This window comes from Oryzias melastigma, linkage group LG6, assembly GCF_002922805.2.
Source record: "Oryzias melastigma strain HK-1 linkage group LG6, ASM292280v2, whole genome shotgun sequence".
NCBI lineage: Eukaryota > Metazoa > Chordata > Actinopteri > Beloniformes > Adrianichthyidae > Oryzias > Oryzias melastigma.
The window spans coordinates 27675156-27700628 of NC_050517.1; the positions used below are offsets into that span (position 1 = coordinate 27675156).

At 40.3% G+C, this 25473-nt stretch overlaps 1 protein-coding gene across 2 annotated transcripts in view; it reads left to right on the top strand.

The window, feature by feature from the left end:
* The window catches only part of LOC112152140 (guanine nucleotide-binding protein G(o) subunit alpha), a 117708-nt gene that overhangs the window by 58304 nt on the left and 33931 nt on the right, over positions 1-25473 (top strand). For both annotated transcript variants that reach the window (XM_024281479.2, XM_036212505.1), the window contains exon 4: positions 20878-21038. In XM_024281479.2, coding sequence (XP_024137247.1) covers positions 20878-21038 — 161 coding nt within the window. The remainder of the gene's footprint in view (positions 1-20877; positions 21039-25473) is intronic.

The window sequence follows — 25473 nt, forward strand, 5'->3', positions numbered from 1 at the left end:
ACTAATATGAGGAACTCATAACAATGTAGATAGTGTGCATTTGTACTTTTTTTGAATGGCTGAGAATGGTTTCTCTGTCTATGCATCCTTCCTAAGTGAATGTTTTGCTATAGCAAGTTCTTGTGTAGGAAAACCTACATATTAGTTTGGTCTCAAACATGTTACTCCTGTTGTACTGAAACGTTTTCTGAAGGTAAACTATCAAGCAGGTATGCAGGGATAATTCCTTGTCAGCTTGCTTATATGGGATGTAATTTGTTGGAATTTCTGCCATGCCAAGAGGTCTTCCTCCTGTCTATGACTGTGGACAATACTAAGTTAATAAGCTTAGCTTCTACAAATTGCATAACAGAGGATGTAGGGAGAAAAAACTGTCCAGTAGCTTTTCTCCCTTCTTCAGTGTAGCACTGTGTGTTAAGGTAGCAATTTGTTGCAATTTATGCTGTCTTTTGAGCTACAAATATTGCACATATCATGATGGCAATGAATTTTCAACTCATTGTGCAGGCCTACTACTGGTTTTATCTGTCTGAGGGACATTGTTTCAAATGTTTTTGAACGTACATGCATCATCCTTTAATGCTTAAATACGAGTCTGCCTGTCACATAAAGTCAGACGTCTGCGTCATATGTGCTGTTTTATTCCCAGCTCCATATATCTGACATACTCAGACATGTCCTTTTTGGACTTCACTTAAATCTTCAAGATGGTTAAAATTCATAATTTTGTTAGGTTGTCTTTAAAGAACAAAAAGACCAGTGAGTTTAACGTACATCAAGTCTTCGTAACCATTCTTCATCTCCAAACCTTCATTTTTTTTACAGCTCCTAAAATCCTTCAATTGACCAGATGTCCTTCAAAAATTCAATTGACTGTAGTTGTTGTTTTACTAAAATTAACATCAATTCAGGAACAAAAGAAGAAAATCTTCTAGTCTAAAAGCAGTAGCTGCCTGCTTATTCTTGACAGCAGCATAAACAGTTTTTGTCATTTAAGTATAAACCTTTTTAGCTAAAGTACATACGGAGTTACTTTTCCTCTAAACCACAGCCTGAATGCCTTTTTTGCATTCTAACATCATCTGTAGTATTGCTATCATGCACACTGATATTACAGCAACAGAACATTTTCATTCCTCCCAGGGTACTGTGCAGCTCTAATGGGAAACTCATGAGTGACATTTTCCAGTCACAACATTCTAGAGAATATGTGTGTCTTGCGGAAACATTGAGATCCCATTCTGAATATTTGAATGTCCCCAAACACAAATGAAGTCATCGAGGAAAAGGGAGAGAAAGGAGAGATGCTCTGTTTGATTTTATTCAATAAAACATCTCGCACTGGCTGTACATGTTACCTTGAGGTAAGATTGTAATCTCACAATCCTGCCAAAAAGATGTCGCTCGGAGCCGCTCGTGAAACACGTTGAGCTTCAGACGGAGCAGAAATGATCCTCTTGTGTTGCGACTGTGCCCGCTGTGTTTGGGCCTGAGACTTTAAAGTCTCCACCTCAAGTACATGACACAAAGAGCAGAAAAGCCAGAGCTTGAGACTATGAGGTGTGATTGTTTCTCACCAAACCTCACTAATGAAGATTTCCTCTCAGTAAAACCAACAGAACAACATTGCTTGCAAAATCATCTAAAACAACTGGCATTAACCAATGACATTTTAAGGAAGAACAAATCTTGTGATGCCGTCTCATCTCTTTTTAATTCACGATGGGGAAGTTAAAGTCAGAATGCAGCTCTGCGGTTGTTCTCCTTCATGAACAGACATGACGACACTAAACTCCAGTAAATAGGCTGGTAAAAAGGCTGATGTATTTAGAGCATGCCGAATAACCTTTTAATACCAGAACTTTAGCTCTAGTGTTGACATTCTATCGACTCTTGTTGCTCTTTAACTGTTAATGCAATTAACGTAATTCCAGCAGTGAAGAGAAGTAGCTTTGTGCCATGATGCAACACTTTACGTTAGTTGTGTGTTACATATCGGGGCAAAGCTAATGTGCCAAAGTGCTTACCGCTGCGTCAGAATCCGCTTATTCACATTGATCGCGCAAACAGTTGAAGAAGCGCGGTCTGTCAAAGATTTTCTATCATTTACTGTATATCTTCCAATAGTGGCTGGTCTCTAAAAAACGCCAGGTCTAGCTGGTGTTCTTTAATTTAGACACCGGTATCTAAAAGTGCCCGGACCCCTTTAAGACCCCCTTATATACAGGATACTTTGTGCGGTGGCATACGCCAAAGAAACATTGTGGTGAGGAATCTGCACGACATTTTGGGATGAATCTTAAACATATCCTAGAATGACACAAGCAGATGGGTGAAATGGAGAAGACGTCCGCATGAAAATGGAGCATCAAGCACACGAATGTCTGGTGGAGGTGCAAAGAAGGCGAGCAACGAATTAGAAGTGATTTAAGCACTGATTATTGAGCAAAGATGGAAAAGTGATAGATGAGGCTTCAGAGAGAAAAGAAACATTCGTGGAACATAATACAATGTCTTCTTAATTTCTATGAATCCTGACATGTTCATCTGGTGTTGTCTGGTGTTACTGCCTTCTGATTAAAACTGTAATAGGCAGCACTACCTTACTTTGAACTACCACAAACTAATGAGGAATTAGACCAGATTTCATCAACCAAATGTTGCGTTTAAGTGTCATTACTGTTCTGGCTGTGAGCTGTGCAGCGACATGTCAGATTTTCCTTTAAAAAGAGAAGATTTGCGTCTTCTGTGCTAGTTTTGCCCTGCCTGGTGGTACTAGCTGGTGGTGGAGAACTGGAGGCTGCTCTGATGAAGAGGGTGACACACAGATGGAGAGAGCCAGGACCTCATGCCTGCATGCTCCGATGTGTTCTTTGTGAGTTTGCTGCTATAGAGAGTTCTGTTTGAGTTCTGTCGTGCATACAGTAATATGCCTCAGCATTTGCCTTCCCTCGTGGTGAGGCTGTGGGGGTGTTGGAGCTGCTCTCTGTTCATTGCAGCTTCGCTCCACTATTCTTCGACCTTCCACCATGGGGAGGGGGAGAGGGGCCAGTGTGAATAGAGGAAGGTAATGGACAGCGAGAGGAAAATAAGGGGAAAAAAAAGGAAGATATGTGTGTTGTTAAAGCGCCTGGTCAGCCGAGCAGCAAGTGCATCACTTCTAGCCTTGTACTGCAGAAAGTTCTGCCCACAGGCTGTCCTCACACACAGTGTTGCAGACATACACACTCCCAGCGCACAGTTTTGTCGTGGTGCAGTGAGCGGCATAGGCAGGCAAGAGGCACATTTTACAGGATTTGTTCACCCACATATGTTGTCACACTCTGTCAAGGGTCCACAAACCGCAGACACACACGTTCTCTATGCATTTTTAATCAGCAGCTGTTGTGCTCTTCATCTGTGGCTGTAAATCTGCTGAAAAAATAATGTTCTCATGTTCTCAGGGGGAAGATTCGCATTCAGATGTTTGCATTTCATCTGGAACATGCTGTCTCACCCAAGCCAATCTTTAATGAAGGCATCAGAACCAAACATGATTCAAGTAAAGCTTCTCCTTTAGGTAGCAGAGAATCGGACACCAAAGATGCTCTAATTTTAAGAAGTTAACCTTTATTTAAACTGCTCAAAGACAGAATTTTAGATGGCTAGGTTTAAAAAACAAATCAGAGTTGAGCTAAAGATGAAAGTCTGGTTATATCAGCAGCAAAAGCCAAACAAAAAATCTGAATCGTGTTAAGAATTGAATACAAAGTAAAATGTTAAAAACTTGAGGAACTACATTTTTGTATTGGCTAAGTATTGTGTAACTTTGCAGGAAGGCTCTGCGTAATAGCCATTGACTATACATAAGAACGTGACTCCTCCCCTCAAGCGTCCCAAACAGGAAGTACTTGCTGGCTTCAAGAAGCCAGGATCCCTTAGACTTCTATAGAGACATAAAGAGCTATTACTCAGTCATCATGTTTGCCAAAATAATCATTTTTTCTCTGATACTTTTTAAAAAACATGTTCTTGCAATCAGCATTTTATTTCATGATATTTTTATTCTGTAATTCGAGTTACAAATTGTTCAATCAGATGCCTCAATAAAAGTATGTGATCTTAGATTTGACAGCATTTGATTGACAGATTCTCCTTAGCCTGTTTTCAAGTGGTGTGGCCTTCCAAAAAAACTCCTTTCTGACTTACAAAAGTGGTTACCATAGAAACACTCAGTTATTAGGGAATTATTGAGAATTTCCTTCTGTAGCGACGTTGATCTTCCATATGTGAGCTGGTTGAACTCCAGCCATGAGGCAGCTTTATATCTCAGAAATATTTGTACCAATTAAAAGACTAATGACTGCAGTTTAGATGGATGAAAATAAGGGATTCTGGTTCTTTTTAATTAAAATGTGCTATCTTTTTATTTTATTGTGCAACAGAATAAATAGCTGAATGGAAGATGCCCATAATCCGTTATTATTCAGCATCATGAATTCACTTTGACTTGAAAAATATGAGGCATTTGTCCCAAAGTAAACCAATGAACCAAATCTTCCAGGAGAATCTCAAAGGAAGCTGGTGCTACAAAGTACCCTTCAATTACCTACGCATGAAAATAATGAGTAATGATTCAAATAAATGCTTTGAAACAGGTGTTTTATGTATGAAAAAGAAGAATAGATGTGGTTTCATTGGGTTTTAAAATTGCCGTTGCAGCCATTGAAAGGCAGAAGTGACGCATGTGAGTACAGCGTGTTCTTAGCATGAGTTGACACGCGCAGACATGCATACGTCCATCCCGGGCCCCTCCATCTTCCCTGCATCTGAGCCTTTGTGTCTGCTGACTGCTTTTATTTATAGTTCAGTGAAACCTGACTGCCGCCGTCCACCGTGTCCTTCCTCCGCAGCGCGCTGTCTTTCGCTGTGAAAACGAGATAATCTAATTTACCAGCACTTATCTCTAATGGTCACACACCCCAAACACACCGCCGTCCTCACATTGCATTATATGCTTTTAAGTGCTTGTGTACTCTCGGAGCTCTCCTCTGTGGTGGCTCCACTATTCACTCGCCTGTAAGCCCCTTCTCATGTCTCCAGGATACCAAGCAGTTTCCGTAGCAACCATGCTAGCCACTTCTGTGGAACTCTCAGCCACTCGGTCACCTGACCCGCAGTCTTCCACGTGATTGGATCCTGTTGTTTTGGATCCCTCTCCTCGCATACCATTGGTCCGAACACAGGCCCCAACTACTTCTTTCTCTCTCATCACTTTCATCCCTATTTTCACCATCTCTCTATCTATCCCCCCCCCCTCGCCTCTCCTTCTGCCTCGCTGTTTCAGAGCAGATGCAGGGATTGGATCACACCCGTTCAAGACTGCATTCACATCTGATACGGCACAAATGGTTTGCTGTATTTAGGACACCCGAGGGGTTATTGATTTGGGATATCGGTTACGCGAAATGTCAAGTGACAGATTGATCGTTAAGCCTCTCTGGGTTTATTTCATTCATGTAAATCTCATTTTTAATGTCTTCTGCACAAATCCTCGCCTTTCTTTTGAAACATAGCAGCGCTCCTCATAACCTACTTTCAATGGTGATCTTGTGACTCTCTGATGTTTATGACCTGCAGGTTGAGATCAACCCAGTTACTGTGTAAAAAGAAGGAGGCCGCCACCGCTCTAAACTTTACACAATTGTTTCTTTCATTGCTTTTTCTAACTTTATTCAGTATTTGGTTCTGATTTTTTTTTTGCGATCCACCCCAGGGAATTTCCTAGATCCTAAATGTTCAGACTTTGGAGTGCAGGGTCACAGAGGGTCCTGTCAATCTAGAGCAGATAGAAAGAAAAGAAGGTGAGCTCATCATCACTAATCAAGACGAGGGTCTGGGTCACATTTTTGAGGCTTGTTTTGAATGTGGTGTCAACTTTTTTTAATTACAAAAGATGTTTCAACTTTAGACTTTAAGCTAATTTATTTCAAAAGGTGTCTTTAAATATTCCCAGAACACTTCAGTTGACATGAAGCTTTTTTTCAGCAATCATTTAAGAATATTGGCCTAAAACTCAGTGTTTATGTTCTTTGATTTACCGTAACTCTTCTACTGTTTATGCAGTTATCGTTGCCTATTCTGAGGCTGAGAAAAGCAGCCTCACACTGATATGTAACATTTTACTGTAGTTAAATATTTATGCTATCAATGTAAACCAGCTGACTGTTATTCGTAGAACACCAGCTTTGCACCAATATGCAACGTTGCAATAAAGCTGCTTTTCTCTGCTTCAGAATCGGATAGAATCTGATGGAATTACTTAAATTAGTAAATAGTCCAAGAGTTACAATAGTTCAAAGACTTATTTTGATTTTGCCGGCAACAGCTCCAGTGTTAGTGTTATATAAAAAAACTGTGCTTTGAGAAAAGAGACAACAGTTTCGATTAAGGGTTGTAAGGACAGGAAACCAGACGAGACCTGGAGGCTGTATTAGCAGATTTTTAGTGAGACCCCTGGCTACATAGAATGACAACAAAGAGATTTCTGTTGGTCACATGTTTTTTGGTAAATCTGTTCATTTCTGATGAACCAGCACAATACATTGGCTTTTTAAATGGTTTGTTGTTTTTATTTTGCTTGTTAGTTTATGTTTCAGCTACACAGTTTCAGCGTGTTAAAACAGCAACAAGAGTTCTGATGCTCTTCTTGAAAGAAAACAACTCCAAAGCTCCCAAGGTCTTCATGGACGTGTGGTTCTTGCTGCAGTTTCCCTCCAAGTTGATTACAACCAGAATAAGTCCAAAGGGAGGAGCCCACAGGGCTGTCCCAACCTCCCACCTCAGCTAAATATGGGACATCCTTGATCACAGCATTGCTCACTGAGCACCTCAGCAGCCAGAGCAAAGAAAAGAAAAACACGGGGACTTCTGACTCAGACTTTAGTAGCTCTGACTGAAAGTCTCGAGACTTGAGCTATGTGACTTGTGAACAGTATTTGCTTGCTAACTCTTATTTGTACATCCAGGACTTCACCTAAATAGAAGGTATTTTTCTATGATTTTACAAAGGTTTCATTTGTGAGAAATATGAACATCAAAGTTGATTTGAAACCTGAATTGAGTTTACAGCCAAAGACTTGAGACTTGAATCTGAAGCCAAGGGTTCAAACCTTGATTTGGACTCTGAAAACCTCCACATTCTGACTCCCAACTCGTCATATATGAACATGTGGCTAGGGCACCCTTCGTGTCACTTTTCGGGTGTCTCCAACTCATCGTTTTTTTAAGTACTAGCTGTTCCCATTAAATCACGGGTCCCCAATCCTCATGATCCAGTAACAGACACGGAACCGATACCGGGTTAAGGTACTGGTGCTGGTCTGTGTCACGAGGGTTGGGGTCCCCTGATTAGCATATGCATTTCTTTCCTGACTGTGGCCCGGTACCAAGTGGCCCTTGGACCGGTACTGGTTTGTTGCCTGGAGGTTGGAGACCCCTGATGGGAACAACCAACACATCAAAAAACTACAAATTAAGGACACCAAGAATGTCAAAAAGAGATCCGGAGAAGGCCCAAACCATACGTCCAGATACGACAAGTTGGGAGTGAGAATGCGTTGGGAAAACAGACCTTATGACCTTCTTTAAAAACCATCAACAGCTAAATTCACAAGTCTATTAGTGTGACTCTCTCTCTCGTGACAGGTGCACTGGTATTGTTATGTATTTTTTACTGTTTTCTATTTGCTTTATGCATAAAAGCTTTGTCAACTTGTTGTAATATTCCATGGAAAATCTAAGCTTACTACACAATTTGGCAGGACTATTAGCTCCCTACAGTAATATTTTCCATCATTTCTTTTGTGGCATCTAAAAAAATTGCATTTTTGCTCTAATGATTGGAATCCTTAAGAGTCATTGGCTGAAGGGTTTTTACATGTCTTCATGGGCTGTAGTTTGTCTTCAAATATGCAAAGATTTGGTGCAGGTGGTAAAGAAGAAGTAGTAGTCTTCAAACAAAACTGCAGTCAGAGAACATATCACACAATATCCCTTAACTTATTTCTTCCCATACCTTTCCCAGACATTAAAATATTTAAATCATGTAGGATTAGTTCCCTTTAAAACAATCATCATTTTCAGAACTTTTCAGAGAAATGTGTGTGAAAAAATGTTTTTTGTCTTCGGTCACAACTGTGATCGGTGGAATAGTGTGTTGTATCAACAACTGACTGTACAGGTTGAATAATTTGACCAGTGAAGTGTGTTTCTGTGCGTTTGTTTCTTTGTTTGTGTGTAAAAATTAGGTACAATAAAAAGTAAGGTAGAACAGTTGACCTTAGTCTATTCAAATGTAGATACAATGTCTAATCCCATTGGTAACTATTGTTCACAGTAAGTTCTATGGTCACATTAATTATATTTGAGTATTCACAAATGCAAATATCAACACTAGACACCTTAAACATGATGTGTACCAAAAAACCAATGTCCCTTCTTAATGTCAAGATTCGTTTTTAGCCTTTTCTTTTACAGCTTTCTCACTATCATCATCTTCTCTTGGCTCAAACAGGAAGTGAACATCTCTGGTCATGAGACATTTTACAGTACACGTGACACTGCATATCTTTCATTGAGACCTTTTATTATTTCAATATATGCTGAAAATGTAATGTAGAAGCTTTTCATACTTATTTTAGATCTAGTAATCGTTTGCTAAGCAATTCCAAGAAAAATGTGTGACTTTTGACTTACTAGTGGATTTTTCAAAATGTTCACTATAAAAACAAACAGTCAATAGTTGTTGGGATTTATTGTTGGAATGCAAATTCATGACAAGCTGTGCAGATAACAGAGCAGATATGTGTTTTTTTTTTAAACCTAAAGCATGAACACAATCTGGTATCCTTTGAAGGTTGAGCACATTTTTATAACACAGGTGACCGCCGTCGAGTTTAAACCTGAAGACAGTCACCTGTGTTTATTCTAACTATGTGAGGTGAGAAGACCTACACGTGTGGTGCTGAACGAGCAGACAGAGGGATGCAGGCGGTTCACCAACCTCACATTACAGTTTCTGTTTGTTGTTCAGGATGAAGATTCAGTTTCACTGACATGTCCTGACCTTGTACACATCAGCAGGAGCAGGAAAGTTTTCATTGACCCTAAGAGTGTCACCTCACTGACTCTCTGCAACTTACTTTGGCTGATGCCTTCATAACATTTTACACTATTGTGTGAAAGAGCGTACCTCACAAATACTCGTGATGTAAAGACTGAACTGCCTGTGTTCTGTGTAAATGCAGCTGTTCACCCTTCGAGTCGGTCTGGTGTGATTGCATAAACAGACTCTGGACGGAGCCGGTCAGAATGACATTACAGGACAGCAGATATATCTGGTTTATGTCACCAAGCTGCACCCTGGAGAAACCCCAGCTTCGCCTTGATGTCCTGGCCATAAATATCAACAGCAGGCCTGATATGTTTGGAATGACAAGAGCTCCACAAAAGAAATGTAGGATATAAAAGCCTCAGTAAAAGCTCAAGGGAATAAATAAGCATAAAAAGAAACCTGCAAAATCCTTTGGTTGCTAAAGAAAGACAGCTTAAACACTACAAGGTTACAAGGTTAACTGCTTTGGGATAAACAAAACAATATGTGACATCTCATGAGCGGAATAATTCTGATTATTTTGATGGAACAAACTAACTGCAGATTTCACTGACAGAAAAATGATAAATAGCTGAAGAGAAGTGCTAAAATGCTAAAATGCTAAATTTATTCCTGAATGATGTTCAAAAACTGGAATGAAAAACCCAGTAGGTAAATTCTTAGCATAGATGTCATAAACCTAAATAATAAAATAAAATCTGATTCTTTTGTGAGATTCATAGGTTTAACTTGCTTTTGATCAGAGTCTAAGGTGGAATAGCCAACTTCTGGTCAGATGATGGATACCATCTGAAATGGAGAAAACTCACTGTGGGGTTTGCTGATACAGGGAAAGCTAGATTTTCAAATCTAAGAACGAAATTGCATCTGGCTGCCAAAAGCATTCAGCTTCTGTGACTGCTGCTTACATTTGCATTATTGCAATTCCTAGTAACAGCAGTTACATAACTTAGTATGTTTGAAGAAACGTAAATTTAAGATTATTTGGATTTGTATTCAAGATTCCAACACATCTCTAATGTACAAATATGGTGAAGATGTTGAAGCTTGCTAAAAGCTTTGTTTGGAAGACCTCATCAGTTAAGGCTTGGTTAGTCAGTTGATTCGTTTTAGGCATTGCAAATTTGAAGGCCAAGCTAACCTATTTTGCATTTTATTATTTTGAAAAAACAGTTGAAAAAAGTTTACATGTTTGATACCATTAAATGTGTGGTAGTTCAAACGGTTTTAGACCATGTTTGTTGAAAACATGTAGAATTCCAGGGTGACAAATAATTGTTTTCCAAAATAAACCAGCTCAGTGGCCTTATAGTAGAGTGGCTGCCCTGAGACCAGAAGGTCATGAGTTCAAATCCAGGCCGAGTCATACCAAAGACTCTAAAAATGGGACCCAAGGCCTCCCTTCTTGACACTCAGCGTTAAAGGGTTGGATTGGGGGATTAAAACACCAAATAGTTCCCAAGTGCAGCTGTGTCTGCAGCTCACCACTCCCCCAGGGGATGGGCCAAAAATTTCACACACCAAGGTGTGCATGACAGCTAAATGGACTTTAACTTCAATGGAAAAATGCTGCAATTTTGAAGGTGAAAATTGTCTTTAAAAGTGACAACGATGTTCTAAAATATCCAGAGAATATGTGGGAAAAAGATCATGCTCTCCATCCATCCATCCATCTTCTTGACCGCTTCTTCCCTTTCGGGGTCGCGGGGGTGCCGGAGCCTATCCCGGCTACTGAAGGGCGAAGGCGGGGTACACCCTGGACAGGTCGCCAGTCTGTCGCAGGGCCTCAATCACTCACACATCCACACCTAGGGGCAATTCAGAGTCGCCAATTAACCTATGAGGCATGTTTTTGGACGGTGGGAGGAAGCCGGAGTCCCCGGTGAAAACCCACGCATGCACGGGGAGAACATGCAAACTCCACACAGAAAGGTCCCAGCCGGGATTCGAACCGGGGCCTTCTCGCTGTGAGGCGAGAGCGCTAACCACTGCGCCACCGTGCAGCCCGCGATCATGCTCTCATGACCAACAATTAAAGAGTTTGAAACTAATATGCAAATGGTGGCTAATGTTCCTCTATGGTGGTGTTGTATTGCTCGGAGGTTGCCGTTTTTAGATGTACAAGGCATTATAGTCTCCTCTAGCATTCCAGGAAGTTTTTTCCTTCTACTACACTTGAAATACTTCAGATTCAACTGAGCAATTCAAATACTAAAAACGTGAACATTTAGGACTTATTTTGTTTATTTATTTATTTTTTTAAAAATCCCCAATTAGTCTTGGTAGTTTACCCTCTCTCGGTGGGTGGAGTTCTCCTCCAGGTGGAGGAGTTTAAATATCTTGGGGTCTTGTTCACGAGTGAGAGAAGATTGAGATTGACAGGCAGATTGGAATGGGACCCAACCATTAACACGATCAACGTCATTCCAGCAGATTTTAAAGGAGAAAAGCGGCATGAGCCGCTTTTCTCCTTTAAAATCTGCTGGAATGACGTTGATTGTGTTAACGATTGAAAAGTTACAGTAAACCAAAGAACGTAAACGCTGGAGCTCAGGTGTTAAAGGGTTAAATTTCCAAAGATTAAAAAAAATAGAAGAGGCAAAAAGATAAATCAATTATGTAATGTAATTTCATTATGATTTCTTTAGATTAGCCTTAAAACTACTATGGCTGCTTATGGCCATTATTTCTGGAGGCATCATATTCCAGTTACAAATTGCTCTAGATATGGGTTGTTTTTGAGTACATTAGTTTGTTGCAAAGCAACCCATTCATTGCCTTTGGGTATAAACAGTGTTTCAAAGAACTCACTGTTCTTAAACCTCAATACCTTATGGTACCAAAAGTAGTTGCAGACTTTTAGAAAATAGACTTTAGAATTGTAGGAGTGGATACAAACTGAGAAGCACTGGATACGGTGTAATACCATTGGTAACGTGTCACGGGGCTAACACCCAAACAAGCCTGATATCTGAAACACTCCTTCTCGACTTATATAACCGCTCTCATGGTCATACATGTGTAGAAGGAACTGAAGGCTGTCCTCCGCAGTAGATAACGGTGGACTGCTTCTCTTGACGGAGCATCGCCTCTGTGCCTGTGTCTGTCCATCCAGCACACGCGTGTGCAACACCAACAGGGATCGAAGAGGGTTTGGAAAGACAAGGACTGACAGCTTGCTGCTGGATCTAAGTATAGAAGAATGTGAGCGGAAAGACTCGCTGAGTGACAGAGAGGCAGACTGGATGATGGACTAAAGCTGGGGGGGAGGTAGAGGAACTCATGGGGATGAAAGGTGACAGTTTAACAGCAGAGAGAGGAGACTTTGGGCTTGAAGATGTGCTTGAAAGAAAGAAACCTCCATAGAGACGGTGTATTTTCAGTGACGGCTGCAGAGATGGAACATTTCTTTTAGCGACAGTTTAGTGAATTCATTTTCAGAAAATCAAATGTTCACCAAAACCATCTAGAGATCTAAAGTATTAGAATGTTAGTTGCTTTATAAACAGATGTGTATTGGCATTTTTTTTCTCAGATATAGTTTTTGGTTGGAATGTGTTGTTTTGCATGTGTCATCATGCTACTTTTACTGTTGTTAAAGTATATTAATCCCTGCATTTTAGATCTCCAAAACTCACCCGATTTAGTTGAAAAAGTGATTATTGAAACCATAAGTTTCCTTTAAAAAAGAACTTATTCTGAAAGCGGCAATCTAGTTATCATTAAGTTATGGTGGGAATTTTTAAGTTCTTTTCATGAGAGTAAAAGTGAGCAGATAATCTTCTTGATGAAGGGCCTGAGCAAGTTTTCTTTCCAAGAAAGATTGAGAATAATTAAACTTTACAAGGAATTTGAAGGAGCTTCAGTGCCTGAAGGCAAAATATGAACCGTCGTGTTTGAAGAAGTCTAATCTGTTAGGAGTTGCTCACTGACAGACACAGTGAAAAACTGACTTTTATGAAACTACACAACTTTGGATTCCAGTCTTTTCCAGAAGTGCTGTTTGCTCCTCCCTCAGGCATTTGGGATGGACCTCAGAGCTTATTTTAAAGGTCTTTTTGCCTCTCATGATCTCCTGCTTCCTCATCGTCCCTGCCTTTCTCTAGTGAATGATCACATCCTGCACTTGCAGCACTGAACCCCCCTGCAGTTCCAATCTGAATAGAGACCGCAGAGATTAAATGCTTTTGCGAGACGCGTCTGTCGAAAGAAACATGAGCAATTCTTAAAGGCCTTTGCAGCTCTGACTCAAACGTGTTTACAGTCTGAAGTCCCCCCCATGACAGAGTACCGTAACAGTCTGTTAGTCATTCTAATGTTCACATTCCGGGTGCAACTACCCCCAGAGGAAGGAGTGCCATAATGTGCTGCGGAGGACCTACGAGACCATCAAATGCGGCATGTCTGGAGGTCCTTCATAAAATACAAGCCGTCTGCTGGGGAGGGACTTTTCCAGCAGTCTGAGTTCACAAAGACAAGTGAATGTGCTAAATTCAGTTTTCTTGTACAGACCCAGTATAGAATTACCCAATGATCCATTCTTTATCTCCATTCAGTTTATTTAGGCGATAAACACATCTGAGCTGGAAAATTGACACTTGTTTTTTTGGAATTACTGTGTTATAAAGACGAGATTCATGGGGTGTTGCTTCAGGTGTATAAAAAGGAATGCTGGACCTGTCAGAGGGGATAAATGGAGACATTACATTTGTCAGTCTAAAACTTCTCCTTAGTTTGAATGCTGTACAAGCAACTTGTTCAATACCAAAGTTTCTTTAGATAAAATATAGACCATAATGAGTGAAATGCATCAATGTTTGAAACATGTGATTGATGCTGTTAATAACAGTTTTTGCTACTAAGTATTTTATTGATTATTATCCACATACAAATTCAAAAGAGTAGGCAAAGTAGTAAAGATGGGTATCTAGAGCTGATTTTTTGCCATATTGGTGTATTTACCAAATATTGTGCTAAATAGACAAGTGGATAAATGTTGTCTAGTTCTTGATGAAAGAAAGCACATTGTTTTCTAAAGTACTGGAATAGTATCTTCACAAGTCTTTATTCATACATAGAACAAAGTATCAACAGCATTTAAACAAAGGGTCATATGCAATTTTCAACGACAAGTTAAAAAGTTATCGTCTTCGTGATACCAGCGTATGGGATTAAAGATGGCTTAAACTTTGAGAAATGGTTACCTTTAAAGATTATACACATAAACAAACAAATAAAAAATTAAAAAAACATTGCCTAAATTGTTCTAAATTGTTGTCCAGTTTTGGCTGTTATAACTAGAACATAGTTCTTTGGTGTTTCCCCAACATACGAGTTCGAACCTCTTTCCTAATGCGATATTGAGATAACTTGTGGTAAAATTTCAGTTGTCTTACATTTAAGTAAAACCATTGCAGTGAAATGGAAATGATGTATTGATTCTATTTTTGTTTTGCTATTTGTTCATATGTCGCAAATCATATCATGAAGGGAATACTGATCACTAGTGTTACATATTTCCTTAAAAGAGTTTGCCTGTGAGTTTATAAAGATGTTCATTTAATCAGCAATAAATGGTTAGGTTGACTGAGCGTTAGCATTAGCCATCCTATGGGAAATCCCATTTTACGTTAGCATCAAGCTATCAGACTTTAGCTTTATGTGTTAGATTGATTTCTATTTTTATGGGTCGATTATTGATGTATTAAAATATTTTATTCGATTTGATCAACCCAGCTGTAGAAGATACTATTCCAGGACTTCAGAAAACAAAATGTTTTCTTTCATCAAGGTTTGACGTATTCTTTAAAGAACCCTCACCGTCATACTTTAGGCTGAGGCTTCACATTTATGACTGAAAGCTAGTTCAGTGTGACTGCTGTGTCACAGTATCACTCACCACTCCCAGCATCATCTTTAGAGCCTTTGTAGATGAAGGAGCTTCTCATAGTAGAGAAGTGCCACATGCATTAAGATCACATGCACAGAGAAGAGCCCCCCCACCCCGTTTTCTACATGCATCCCTCTCTCTCTTTGATGGTGTTGAGGGTGGTAAAGCGGCATTGATTTTGTTTTTTTTCCCTGCACTAAGTGTTTTAATGCTCCACTCTAACATCTCACTCTGAACCCCCCCTGCTTCAAGCTATGTGTGTGGTGGCGTGATGGGTGTGGCTGCAGGAAGCTCGGGAGGGGGGGCATCGGAAGCTCCTCTGGAGTAAAACACTAGTGTGTGTAAGACTCTGCAGGACAGCTGAACTGCAGCTCAATATTTCATCACTTTCATTATTCAGAGCTGCTACAATGAATGGCTGAGGGAGGTTTTGACCCCCCACCCCCCAGAGAGATTTTTAGCTGTTTGGTGTTTGAATGATGGACAGAATACATTTCTGCTGAACTCAGAGAGAGTGTGTGGAACAAGAGGAGAGAATAAACAAGGAGGAGATGGTGGGATGGAGAGAGGAGAAGGGTGCGGCAGATGGATGGGAAGACTGAGAGAATGGTAGAAAAAAAAATCAGGCAAGATTGCATTCCCAGGAAAATGAGGATGGTTTCCATGGCAACTGCAGCTGAGAGTCATGTGATGCGGAGGAGTGAGAGAGAGCATGAGCGCCAGGATGGGGCCAGATGGGTAAGGAGGAAACATAATGATACATCTAAGGGATGGATGGATGGATGGTTGGATGGATGTAGAAAAAAATTGGTGGTGTGTTTTCTTTTCTGATTGGCTGAAGAAGAACCAGCACTTTCACTTATTTTGTTGAGTAGGCCTCCAGCTGCTTGTGCTTTTTTACACAGATGTCCACATCACACTTCAGATGAGATGATCTGCTTTCACAAACACCAGTCCCTGTTTTAAAGTCCCACTCTGATCATCTTTTGACCGAAGCAAAAAGGACGCTGTTCCCTAAAATCTGTTAATTATGATCATGCCATTTTTAGCCAAAAGCCTGTGTAATTTTCTAGGACATGGTTTCTGCAGAGCAGCAGCAGTTTTTTGGAAATTCACCTCTGAGTTGAAGGCGGAATTGTTGGGGCAGAGTAACCTTTCTCCCTTCCCATGATTCATCTGCTTACAGGTTCTCCTATTAGCTTACAGCCCCTCACAAGCCCAACATACCATTAGTGGTGCAACAAAAATGGCGAGTAATATTTGAGCTAGACGTACAGTTTTGAGCCATATTCCAGCTAAGACGAAGAAAACAAAGACGTTCATGGATCTAGTCGGCTACAAATGAATTCTTCAGAATGGAGCGGAGCATTGAGCTCACGGTTTGTCAAAGTAAATTGTCAAAATTACAAACTTTTTATAACTGCATTTTAGCATCTGCAAAACAATTTCAAAAAAGACATTTTCAGAAAAAAAATGTAGGATTAATTTTCTTATTTCTCTTCCATCATGAGAAAAGCGCCACAAGAACATGTAAAAAACACAATTTTCATCAAAGTTGGTTTGTAAGCAGAATGTTAAATATTTATTTAAATATGAACGAATAAAGCTCTTCTGGCTGTGAGATTATTTGTTAGGAAAAGGAACAAGAGTGTGATTGTCTCCTTTTGCTGAATCATAAATATAATTAAAATCAAACTAAATGGAATGTTTGAAAAGGGAGGAAGACAAAAAAACTAATTCTGTTAGGATCTAGGAAGCACGTATAAACTCAGTTTGTTAAGTAATATCTATGTACAAATTGTAAACATTGAAATTAGGATTATAAATAATCTCCAGAAGATTAATGAACACAGTTCTGACCAAAAATCCCGGTGGTCTCCGGTCTGCTGGCCCAGCAGGCTCTGTCTGATGCTGAGAGCTGCTGACACACTAACACAGTCAGGAGTTCATCATGTTGAATCAAGTTTCCCGTTTGGGTTTGTTTAACTTTGACTGGGGGTGTTTTGGACTTGTTCTCCTCAGAGGAGGCGCAGAGCCAGACTCGGGACTCGCAGCAGAGGTCAGATCTGCCGGATAGCTCGGAAAAACGTGTTTTCCTCCAGACAGGCTGGAAAAGCTAAATGTGTGTAAGGCTATAATCATAGTAGTAAAAGAAGCGTGTGTGTTTTTGGACTGCGTCCTTGGTTTGGCTGTGATCTCCTGCACGCTCGTGGCTCTCTGCCCGGCTCTCCGCTGGAGCCCACACAGGATGACTTTCTTCATTCATCTGTGCTCTGTCCATCTCTGTCAGTCCACATCTGGCTGGTGTGGCTGCTGTCAGAGCATCATGACTGAGAGGGACTCGCTCTGAGCGGCGGATCGCTGTGAGCACGGCGATACCCAGCAGAGGGAGGGATCAGGTCAGAGAGATCAGGCTGGGGGAGTCAGGTTCACCGCTGCATCGCTTCAAGGACAGAACTGAGCGTGCTCTCTGAGGGCGGGGAAGTCACCCCCATGTTTGTTCTGATCATGTTCTGTTTATGCTCACACACTGTTGTCTTTAAAAGCTGAGTCCAATATTTTGACATTCTGAGGTTCTCTTTTCATTTTTGTAAAGCTGTCAGAAATGAAGCCTGTTGGTCAGAAAGAGACAGAACTGGAGACTGAATGACTCTGGTTTGATGTGACACTGAGATCAGGAAATGAAGGAAGTTTGGAGGGAAAAGGATGATGATGATGATTGTTCATTCAGTGCCGTACATATATGAGCCTTAAACTTAAAACAAAGAAGAGTTTTAAATAATATATCAATTAATTGCCTCAAATATTCTACATACCTTTATATTTTTCAAAATACTGAACAATTACATTTAAAGTTACGTTTTTAGCCCATTCAAATGAAAGATGAAGTGCTCTCAGTTGCCTTTTAGGTCATGGACTTCTTTGGTGATAAAAAAGGAATCATTTTAAACCGTGGATTATTTTAAATCCTTTTAGAAGTTGTTAACTCTTGTTTTTAAATCTCTCTTCCCTTTTTATAATGCTGCGTACTCACTAAACAAGAATTGAATGACTTTTAGCATGTGGTGTTCATACTGGACGAATGGACTCAATGTAAAGTCTATGCAAACGCGCAAAGACCAGAATTTCGGGCTTCGTGATCATACGTCGCTATGCAAGTTTTTAAGTCAGATCATGGCTCTACATAAAAATCAAGCGTTCATTGATCTTGGGCTGGAAGATCAACCAGTTGAGCTTTGTGACATTTAATTGCAGCTGCATTACACTGTGATCAATCAAAGACTTGGATTTAAAAGTGATGTGTTGATAGCTTCCTTTTCAAAACACGGAAGTGCCAAATTAATAATTGGGGTTTGTGCCCGGACAGATCACGATGACATTTATAGGAACAGAGCTGTGAAAGCAAAAAGCCTGGAGCAGAATCTGCGGGATTTGCACGAATTTGAGTTAGCGCACCAAGCAAGCCTCGACCAATCGTAGGTCAGCTCTTTAGGATATTTTGAATTTAGCTATTTTTTCAGCGACATGGTAGCTGTTGTGGCTAACCTATATTTCTTTTAGTTTTTTGGCTAATTTGACATTTAGTTAATATTTTAGCTGGCTATCAGCTTCAGCGTTTTCAGCTGTTAGCTTCTGTCAGGAAAATTCACCTCGACACTAGAGAGAAAAACAGTAAATGACCACACCAACAAGCAGAGTTACTTATGCATAAGGGAGGAACAAGTATGATGGGAAGAATGCCATCATCCGTTTTCTCAAAGGACTGCTTCTTCCTTTGCTCCTTTTATTTAAAAACACAAGTGGGAGGTTACAACATTCAAACAGAGAAACAAACTAGAAAAGTTCATCAGAGGTTTCAAATAATTAACCATTTGGAAATGTTTTGAGTTCAAACAGCACCCTTCCTTTCTGCTAAGGGCGGTGTATCATGAAACTCCCTCATCCATGCTTCAAAAGGATCAAACACTGAACAACTGTTTCTAAGAGGTAAAAGGGTCATCTATATGCTACGGCTTGGGTTAACATTTTAAAACACATTTAAACAATGATAAGAATAAAACAAATTCTTTAACAGCGTCTGAGATTTCAGTTATCAACTTCAGCCTTTTTAGCTATTAATTTCAGCATCTTCAGCTATCAGCTCTAGCATCTTCAGCAGCTAAATTCAGCTTACAGCATTCACACTAGCATTATCACAGGTAATGCTTTTTATCTAGTTCATAATTATATTAAAAAGTTATGGTTTTAATGTTTTAAAAAATTAGTTTTGATGTGTTCAATAAATGTTAATAAATAAAAATATAATAAATATCCTGTTTGGCCTACAACCTAAAGTGTGTTTTGGATTTTGGCCCCTTGTGCGATTGAGTTTGACATCCCAGATCTAAATGGTTTCCTGGAAGGTGTTGAGTAAAATAATTCCTAGAAAATGGTCAGATTTCAAGTCTCACCTGACTGATGGCCTTAGAGCAGTCTGGCAGTTTGAAAATATATGTCAGCAAAATTAATGTTGATTTTGGATTTTGAATGAAGTCGGATGAACAATAACATTTATCACAGCTTCCATATTCCTGGAAGAGAATCAATAGAGCTTACAGCAAAATTCTAAACAGTTTTCTGTCATTATTGTGATCGTCTCAGCTTGATAGTTCTTGGTCAAAAAATAAAACATCAAGAACAAAAATTCAGATTTAGAGAATCATTCTTTGTGGAGTGAAGAGTATTTAAAGCATGAGAACATGAGCTCAGTCAATTTAGAAGAACTTCCACTCCCTAAAGGAGGTTATATGTCCTTCATAAAGGTGAGGAATGCTGAAGAGGACAGAAACCTATTGGGTTTGGTACCAAAGACAGAAACGGGAGAAAACGAGGCTGTTCAAAAATAGAAGATGGAAAGAGGAGACTGAGCAAAGTGCAGCGAGCTGAGGAAGATGAGAGGAAGAAAAGGAAATATCAAAAACATCGAAGAAGAGGAAGGGGAACACGCAACCCAGTAGAACAAACAACAACACAAAGTCAATCTGAGCTGTGATGAAAGGAAGGTGAGACGAATGACAGAATTCATTAGCCTGATGTCTTCGTTCTAAACTCATTTAAAGGGCAGGATCGTCCTTGTGAAATCACGAACTCGCTTATTGTTTGCAGAGCATCGAAGTCTTTACATTACACTAGAGGGGGTAAAACAGCTGGTTTGCCACGGTGACTCCTCCTCATGCTCAGAACACCTCGCTGGGAAGGCGTCCGGGTGACATTTTTGACAAATCGCCTCAACTGGCTCCTAATGTGAAGGAGTGGCGAGTCAACGCAGTGAAAGAAGTGTGCAATCAATCTATGAGGGAAGCCCAAGCCACCATGCAAAGAGAGCTTTATCCTGCTGCCTGTATCTATACGTTTATCTGTTCAATCACAGCCTGAGGTGATGTACATGTTGACTGCATCAACTGCTCAAAGCAGAGTTTGATCAAACCTGTACAAGGTTGATGCAATGTGATCCTGTAGTAGACAGTGTTCTCCTTTTCAAGCAATTAATCTAAAATAAACATTGTCTTATGTATATATGTGCAAATATGAATATTTATGATTAGAAGTATTTATAATGTCAAGAAAATTGTGTAACCTTCTTTAAAAATCTTTGAAAAAATCCTAGAAAAAGAAACTTCAAAATGAAGTCTTGTAGGGTCCAGATGACCCCATGTTTAATATGAACATGCCTAGGATAACACAAGGGTTAATGTTTTCTTTCTTCCACATATAACGAAGTGATGCTCAAACAAAGCTGCAGTTTTCTTCCATCAGGATGTTAACGTGGCGCCTCTCTGTCCTGTTTCTTTAGGCTGATGCTAAGATGGTGTGTGACGTGGTCAGCCGCATGGAGGACACGGAGCCTTTCTCCGCCGAGCTGCTGTCTGCAATGATGCGTCTGTGGTCCGACTCGGGCATCCAGGAGTGCTTCAGCCGCGCCCGAGAGTACCAGCTCAACGATTCAGCGCAATAGTACGTCCACGTCTTTGACATCTTCCAGAAGATACCACAGTGATGTATTTGGAGGGGAGTGGTGGAGGAGCTCAAACTGTCCACCATTTGTCAGATTCCTCTCTCATTGAGCTCTAGTCACAGCTGCTGTTACGAGTTGATACGAGCTGTCTGCAGGTGAAAATAAAGGAGAGAGAGAAGGGCCTAAGACACACCTGCGCCTATCTTAAGATATACACATTATAACAGATAACGAACAATAGTATAGTGCAAACAATAACAAAAGTAATAATACTAAAATACAATAAATAACAAATTGAAGTGTCTAGTGTCTATAATGTGTTGTAGAGTCTAATGGCTGATGGTCTCATGCAGAAGAGAATGAGGATGGGTGGCTGATGTATTCCAGTTTCCATTGCATCCTAGAGACTATCTTAGAGGGGAGGTCCTAGAATGGAGCCAGATCTCTGCACCAGTTTGTTGATCCTCTTCCTGTCAGGTCATCTGACTCAGTAGAAGAGGGCAGATGCAACTCAATTATTACAAAGACTCTGCAAACTCCGAAGAACCCCGGTCTCCTCAACCAATTCTGCAATATGTGAACAATACACCTGCAGACCGCTTCAGACTCAGAATGTGGTGGGAAAAAAGTAAAAAAAAATTGAAGCAGACACTTCACTGCACCATCACGCGTTAAAAAAGGCCATGTCCTTACAAATTGATTTTAAATTTTTAGTTTTAGTTTTTAGACTCTTGAATGGTCAAGCCTCGACGTACATACAACCTTTTAACCCCATACTCCTTAACCCGATCCTTGAGGTCTTCCAAACAACATCTTTTAAACGTTCCAAAAACACACTTTAAGACCAGAGGAGATCTCTCTTTCAAGCCTTTCCCCTATGGGACGGCTTACGTGCAGTGGTAGGGCGATTGACTCCTGATCGGAAGATTGCAGGTTTGATTCCCACCTTGCCCGCCCATGTGTCGAAGTGTCCTTGGGTTAGACACTGATCCCCGTATTGCCTCTGGTGGAAGGTTGGCGCCAGTGTTCAGCTGTGGAGCCACCACCAATGTGAATGGGACTGTGACTGTAAAGCGCTTTGGGCCTTTGAGGAAGGTAGAAAAACGCTTCACAAGCAAACGCCATTTACCAAGTTAACCATTCAAGCCGTAGGTCGTCATCTTTGGAACTCCCTCCCATTGGCGCTGCGTCAGATTGACTCTGTTAAGTGTTTTAAATCCCAGGTCAAGACGTTTTTATTCAGGAGAGTTTATAGTTGATTTCAGTCCTTGTTTTACTATGTTTTTAGCTTTTAGTATTGGATTTTATTACTCCTCTGTGTTTTGATTTGATTTTATGCTCCTTGTGTAAAGCACTTTGTGATTTATCTTTATAGAAATAGAGATCTTCTTTTCTATTTAAGTAAGCTAACACAGAGCTGTGGTGAACGGCAGCCTACTGTGGCAGCAGTTGGGGGCAAGTCTGAGACAAAAAGCTAGAAATGCAAAAGACAAAAGAAGTCTGAAAACTGTAAAGAGATTTTGGTTCCGTAGATCTGAATCTGGAGCATTGTGCTAAGAAGGGCTGCTACTCTCAGGAGAAAGTAAATCCCTCTGTGTTACTTAAATTTATATTTTTTGTTAAATTTATAGATCTGATATAGCAACATAGAGATGTGTTGAATATTCAGCGAATTCCGGTTTAAACAGTCAGAAATGCTGATGGTGGTTCTGGAAGCTGCTGATGTTTTAATAAATTAAAGTTTTTGGAACCAAGAATTGTACAGTTGTCTTTTAAATTTAAATTTGACTGATGAATTTCTCTGAGTTAAATCTGTTTCATTGGTTAGTATGATGATGGTTTTGAAACTAAGAAGAAAACTCTAGAACCAGTGGGACCATCAAGCCTTCATCAGTGACTCATTTCACATCTGTCAGTCGACTAGAGAAGACGCTCTTTCCTCAGTGCAGTTTTGGTTAGTGCTCCCCCACCAGAAAAAAAAGCAAACATGCACCACACAGCAGCTCTGTGATAATCCTCTAAATGGTATCAGGACGTGTGATCAATCCCTATTACAGGCTGATTTACACAGAGATGGACTCTTTTTCCCTGCAGTGTTTGTGCATGTACAGGCTGTTTAACTATGCATCATAAATCCAGAGGAATTACTCCCAGTGACACACTGCAGGATTAGCCTTTAAAATCATATCTATAACCGAGCAAACAGAGAGCTGCCGGAAAAAAAGCTGGTGCCCCCTGAGAGGCAGAGATGATGAAAGAATCCTGAATAGTTCAGTTTCTTTTAGAACAGGAGCGTTTTCATTACTTCGTCTGTTCATCACTGATCACCAACTCCCCAGACCACCGTAGAGAAATCGCACCTTCAGCAGATGAAACGGTTACTGTGAGGAGATGGGAGCGGGGCGGTTTCAGACGAGCAGCACAGACGAGAGGCCGAGCGGTTAGGTGGAGGAGAGGAGTGGGAGCACTTTGAGACTGGAGCATTAACTGGCGGTTAATGAAGTCCCACAGCATCCGCTTTGTGTGGGAGCGACTGTGTTTGGAGCGCCGTGATAAATGTCACATTAAAGATTGATGCACACTTCCTATTATGTTGTTGCCCGTGGAGCGGAGTGAGGCAGGCGGCCAATGGCGGGGCAGGACGGCGGTCACATGACGAGGCCTCACCAAAGTACACACCTCAATGGGAAGGCCCTACAGAGATGAAATGTAGTTTTAGTACTAAGGAAAGATGTGTGGTCATTCTTGCAGCTGCAGGAGCCAGATGTTTGTGGATGTGTGCGTTTGTGTGGTCACACGTGTGCGGGTTTCCCGTGAAAGATGAAGGTTGTGCTCTGTGAAGATGCATCCTGCCTAAAGCCACATCTCTTTCTCTGCGAAGGCCCTGAGCGCTCTGACCTATTTACCACAAAGCACATACTGTACTCTTTGTCCATGATTTACTTCCCCAGCCTTTGTGGCAGTTATACATTAGAAACAGTCGCTCCCCACACACACAAACACACACACCAACACACACACACTGGGATGTTGAATCCTCAGATGGGGAGGGTAAGTGCATGCAGCACAGCGGCCTCCCCGCTTTGCTTCATTACTCCGAAAGACTGCAATATTAAACAGTTGAGGCCTGTGATGGCAGGCGGATCCACAAATACCACACAAATGTGAATTTCTCTGCTTCTTACGTCTCACGTTCAGGTACTTGTGATTATTTAATGCTATAAAACATTTAATCACTAAGATGTTTATTGCATGAAGCTTAATTTGAGCTGTTCTGTGCTGACAGCCTTTGCTGAGATTCAGAGTAAATTTGATATAATCTTAGAATGAAACATGTTGGGTTATGTTATTATGGCAGTATGTGGCCTTAATTATTTTTTTTCTTTTCTTTGTAAAAACCTGCTCTTATAATTTATCTTTTAAAATGTTCTCTTTGGCAATACTTGATATCCTCTGAAAAATAACTTTTTTTTTTTACTCAAAAATCATTGTGTAATTATTATTCTAAATAATAATTTTATAATGAGCCTAAAACTGTAAAAATTCCTCAATTCCATGGGATAAATGTTGTCATTTTTCTAAAGAAAAAAAAAATAAAATCCCCCAAAACTATATAATGTACTTATTAAGGGTCATTACATCATCCAATCAGCAACACGATTGGTATTTCCTCATGACAAATAACGTTCTGTTGAAAGGACGGACAAATGTCATCATTCAATCAGCATTGTCCCACAGTACCAATCTTTTCCAATTTCCTATTTCATTTTTTAACATTTCATTTTGATTTCTGGAAATTACATTCGTTTCTCAAAAAGTTTAATTTTTTATTTCATTTCTTTTTTGGCATTTGGAATTGTGTTTTGATTCCTAAATTCTTTCCTTTTCTTAATTATGGTTATGATTTTTAATATGTTTTTGGGTTGAGAGATTTGTTGGTGTGATTTGCACTTCGGGGCTGCAGTAAGAACAGTTTTTCAGACATCTAATGATTGAGTAACAGCTGTTTATTTCTCAATATAAGTCTATGGGATTTTGGCTTCTTGGAGCCTATGGGTACTTCCTGTTTGGAATGCAGGTTGGAGGGGTCGCTCAGTCCAGTTCTCTTATACAGTCAATGCTCACAACTGTCCTAAGTGTTGGATACGGGCTGTCTGCGAGCAAAAAATGGGCTAACTTGTATAGGGGTATAGGTGACCCACACTAAAAGGTCATAGTCTGCTCAACTATCCCATAGAGTAAAAATATTCATGCACATTTTTTCCTATGAGCATGTTGAGTCATAAGTGCATGAACTGACATTTTCCCTAAAGACACTTTGCAATACATTTTCCACCCTCACCGCAATGACGAAGCTCATTCAGCCTCGAACACACCTGCGCTCCTGCAGCTGCTCTTTTCTACGACCCTCCACACACCCGGACAACCCGCAAA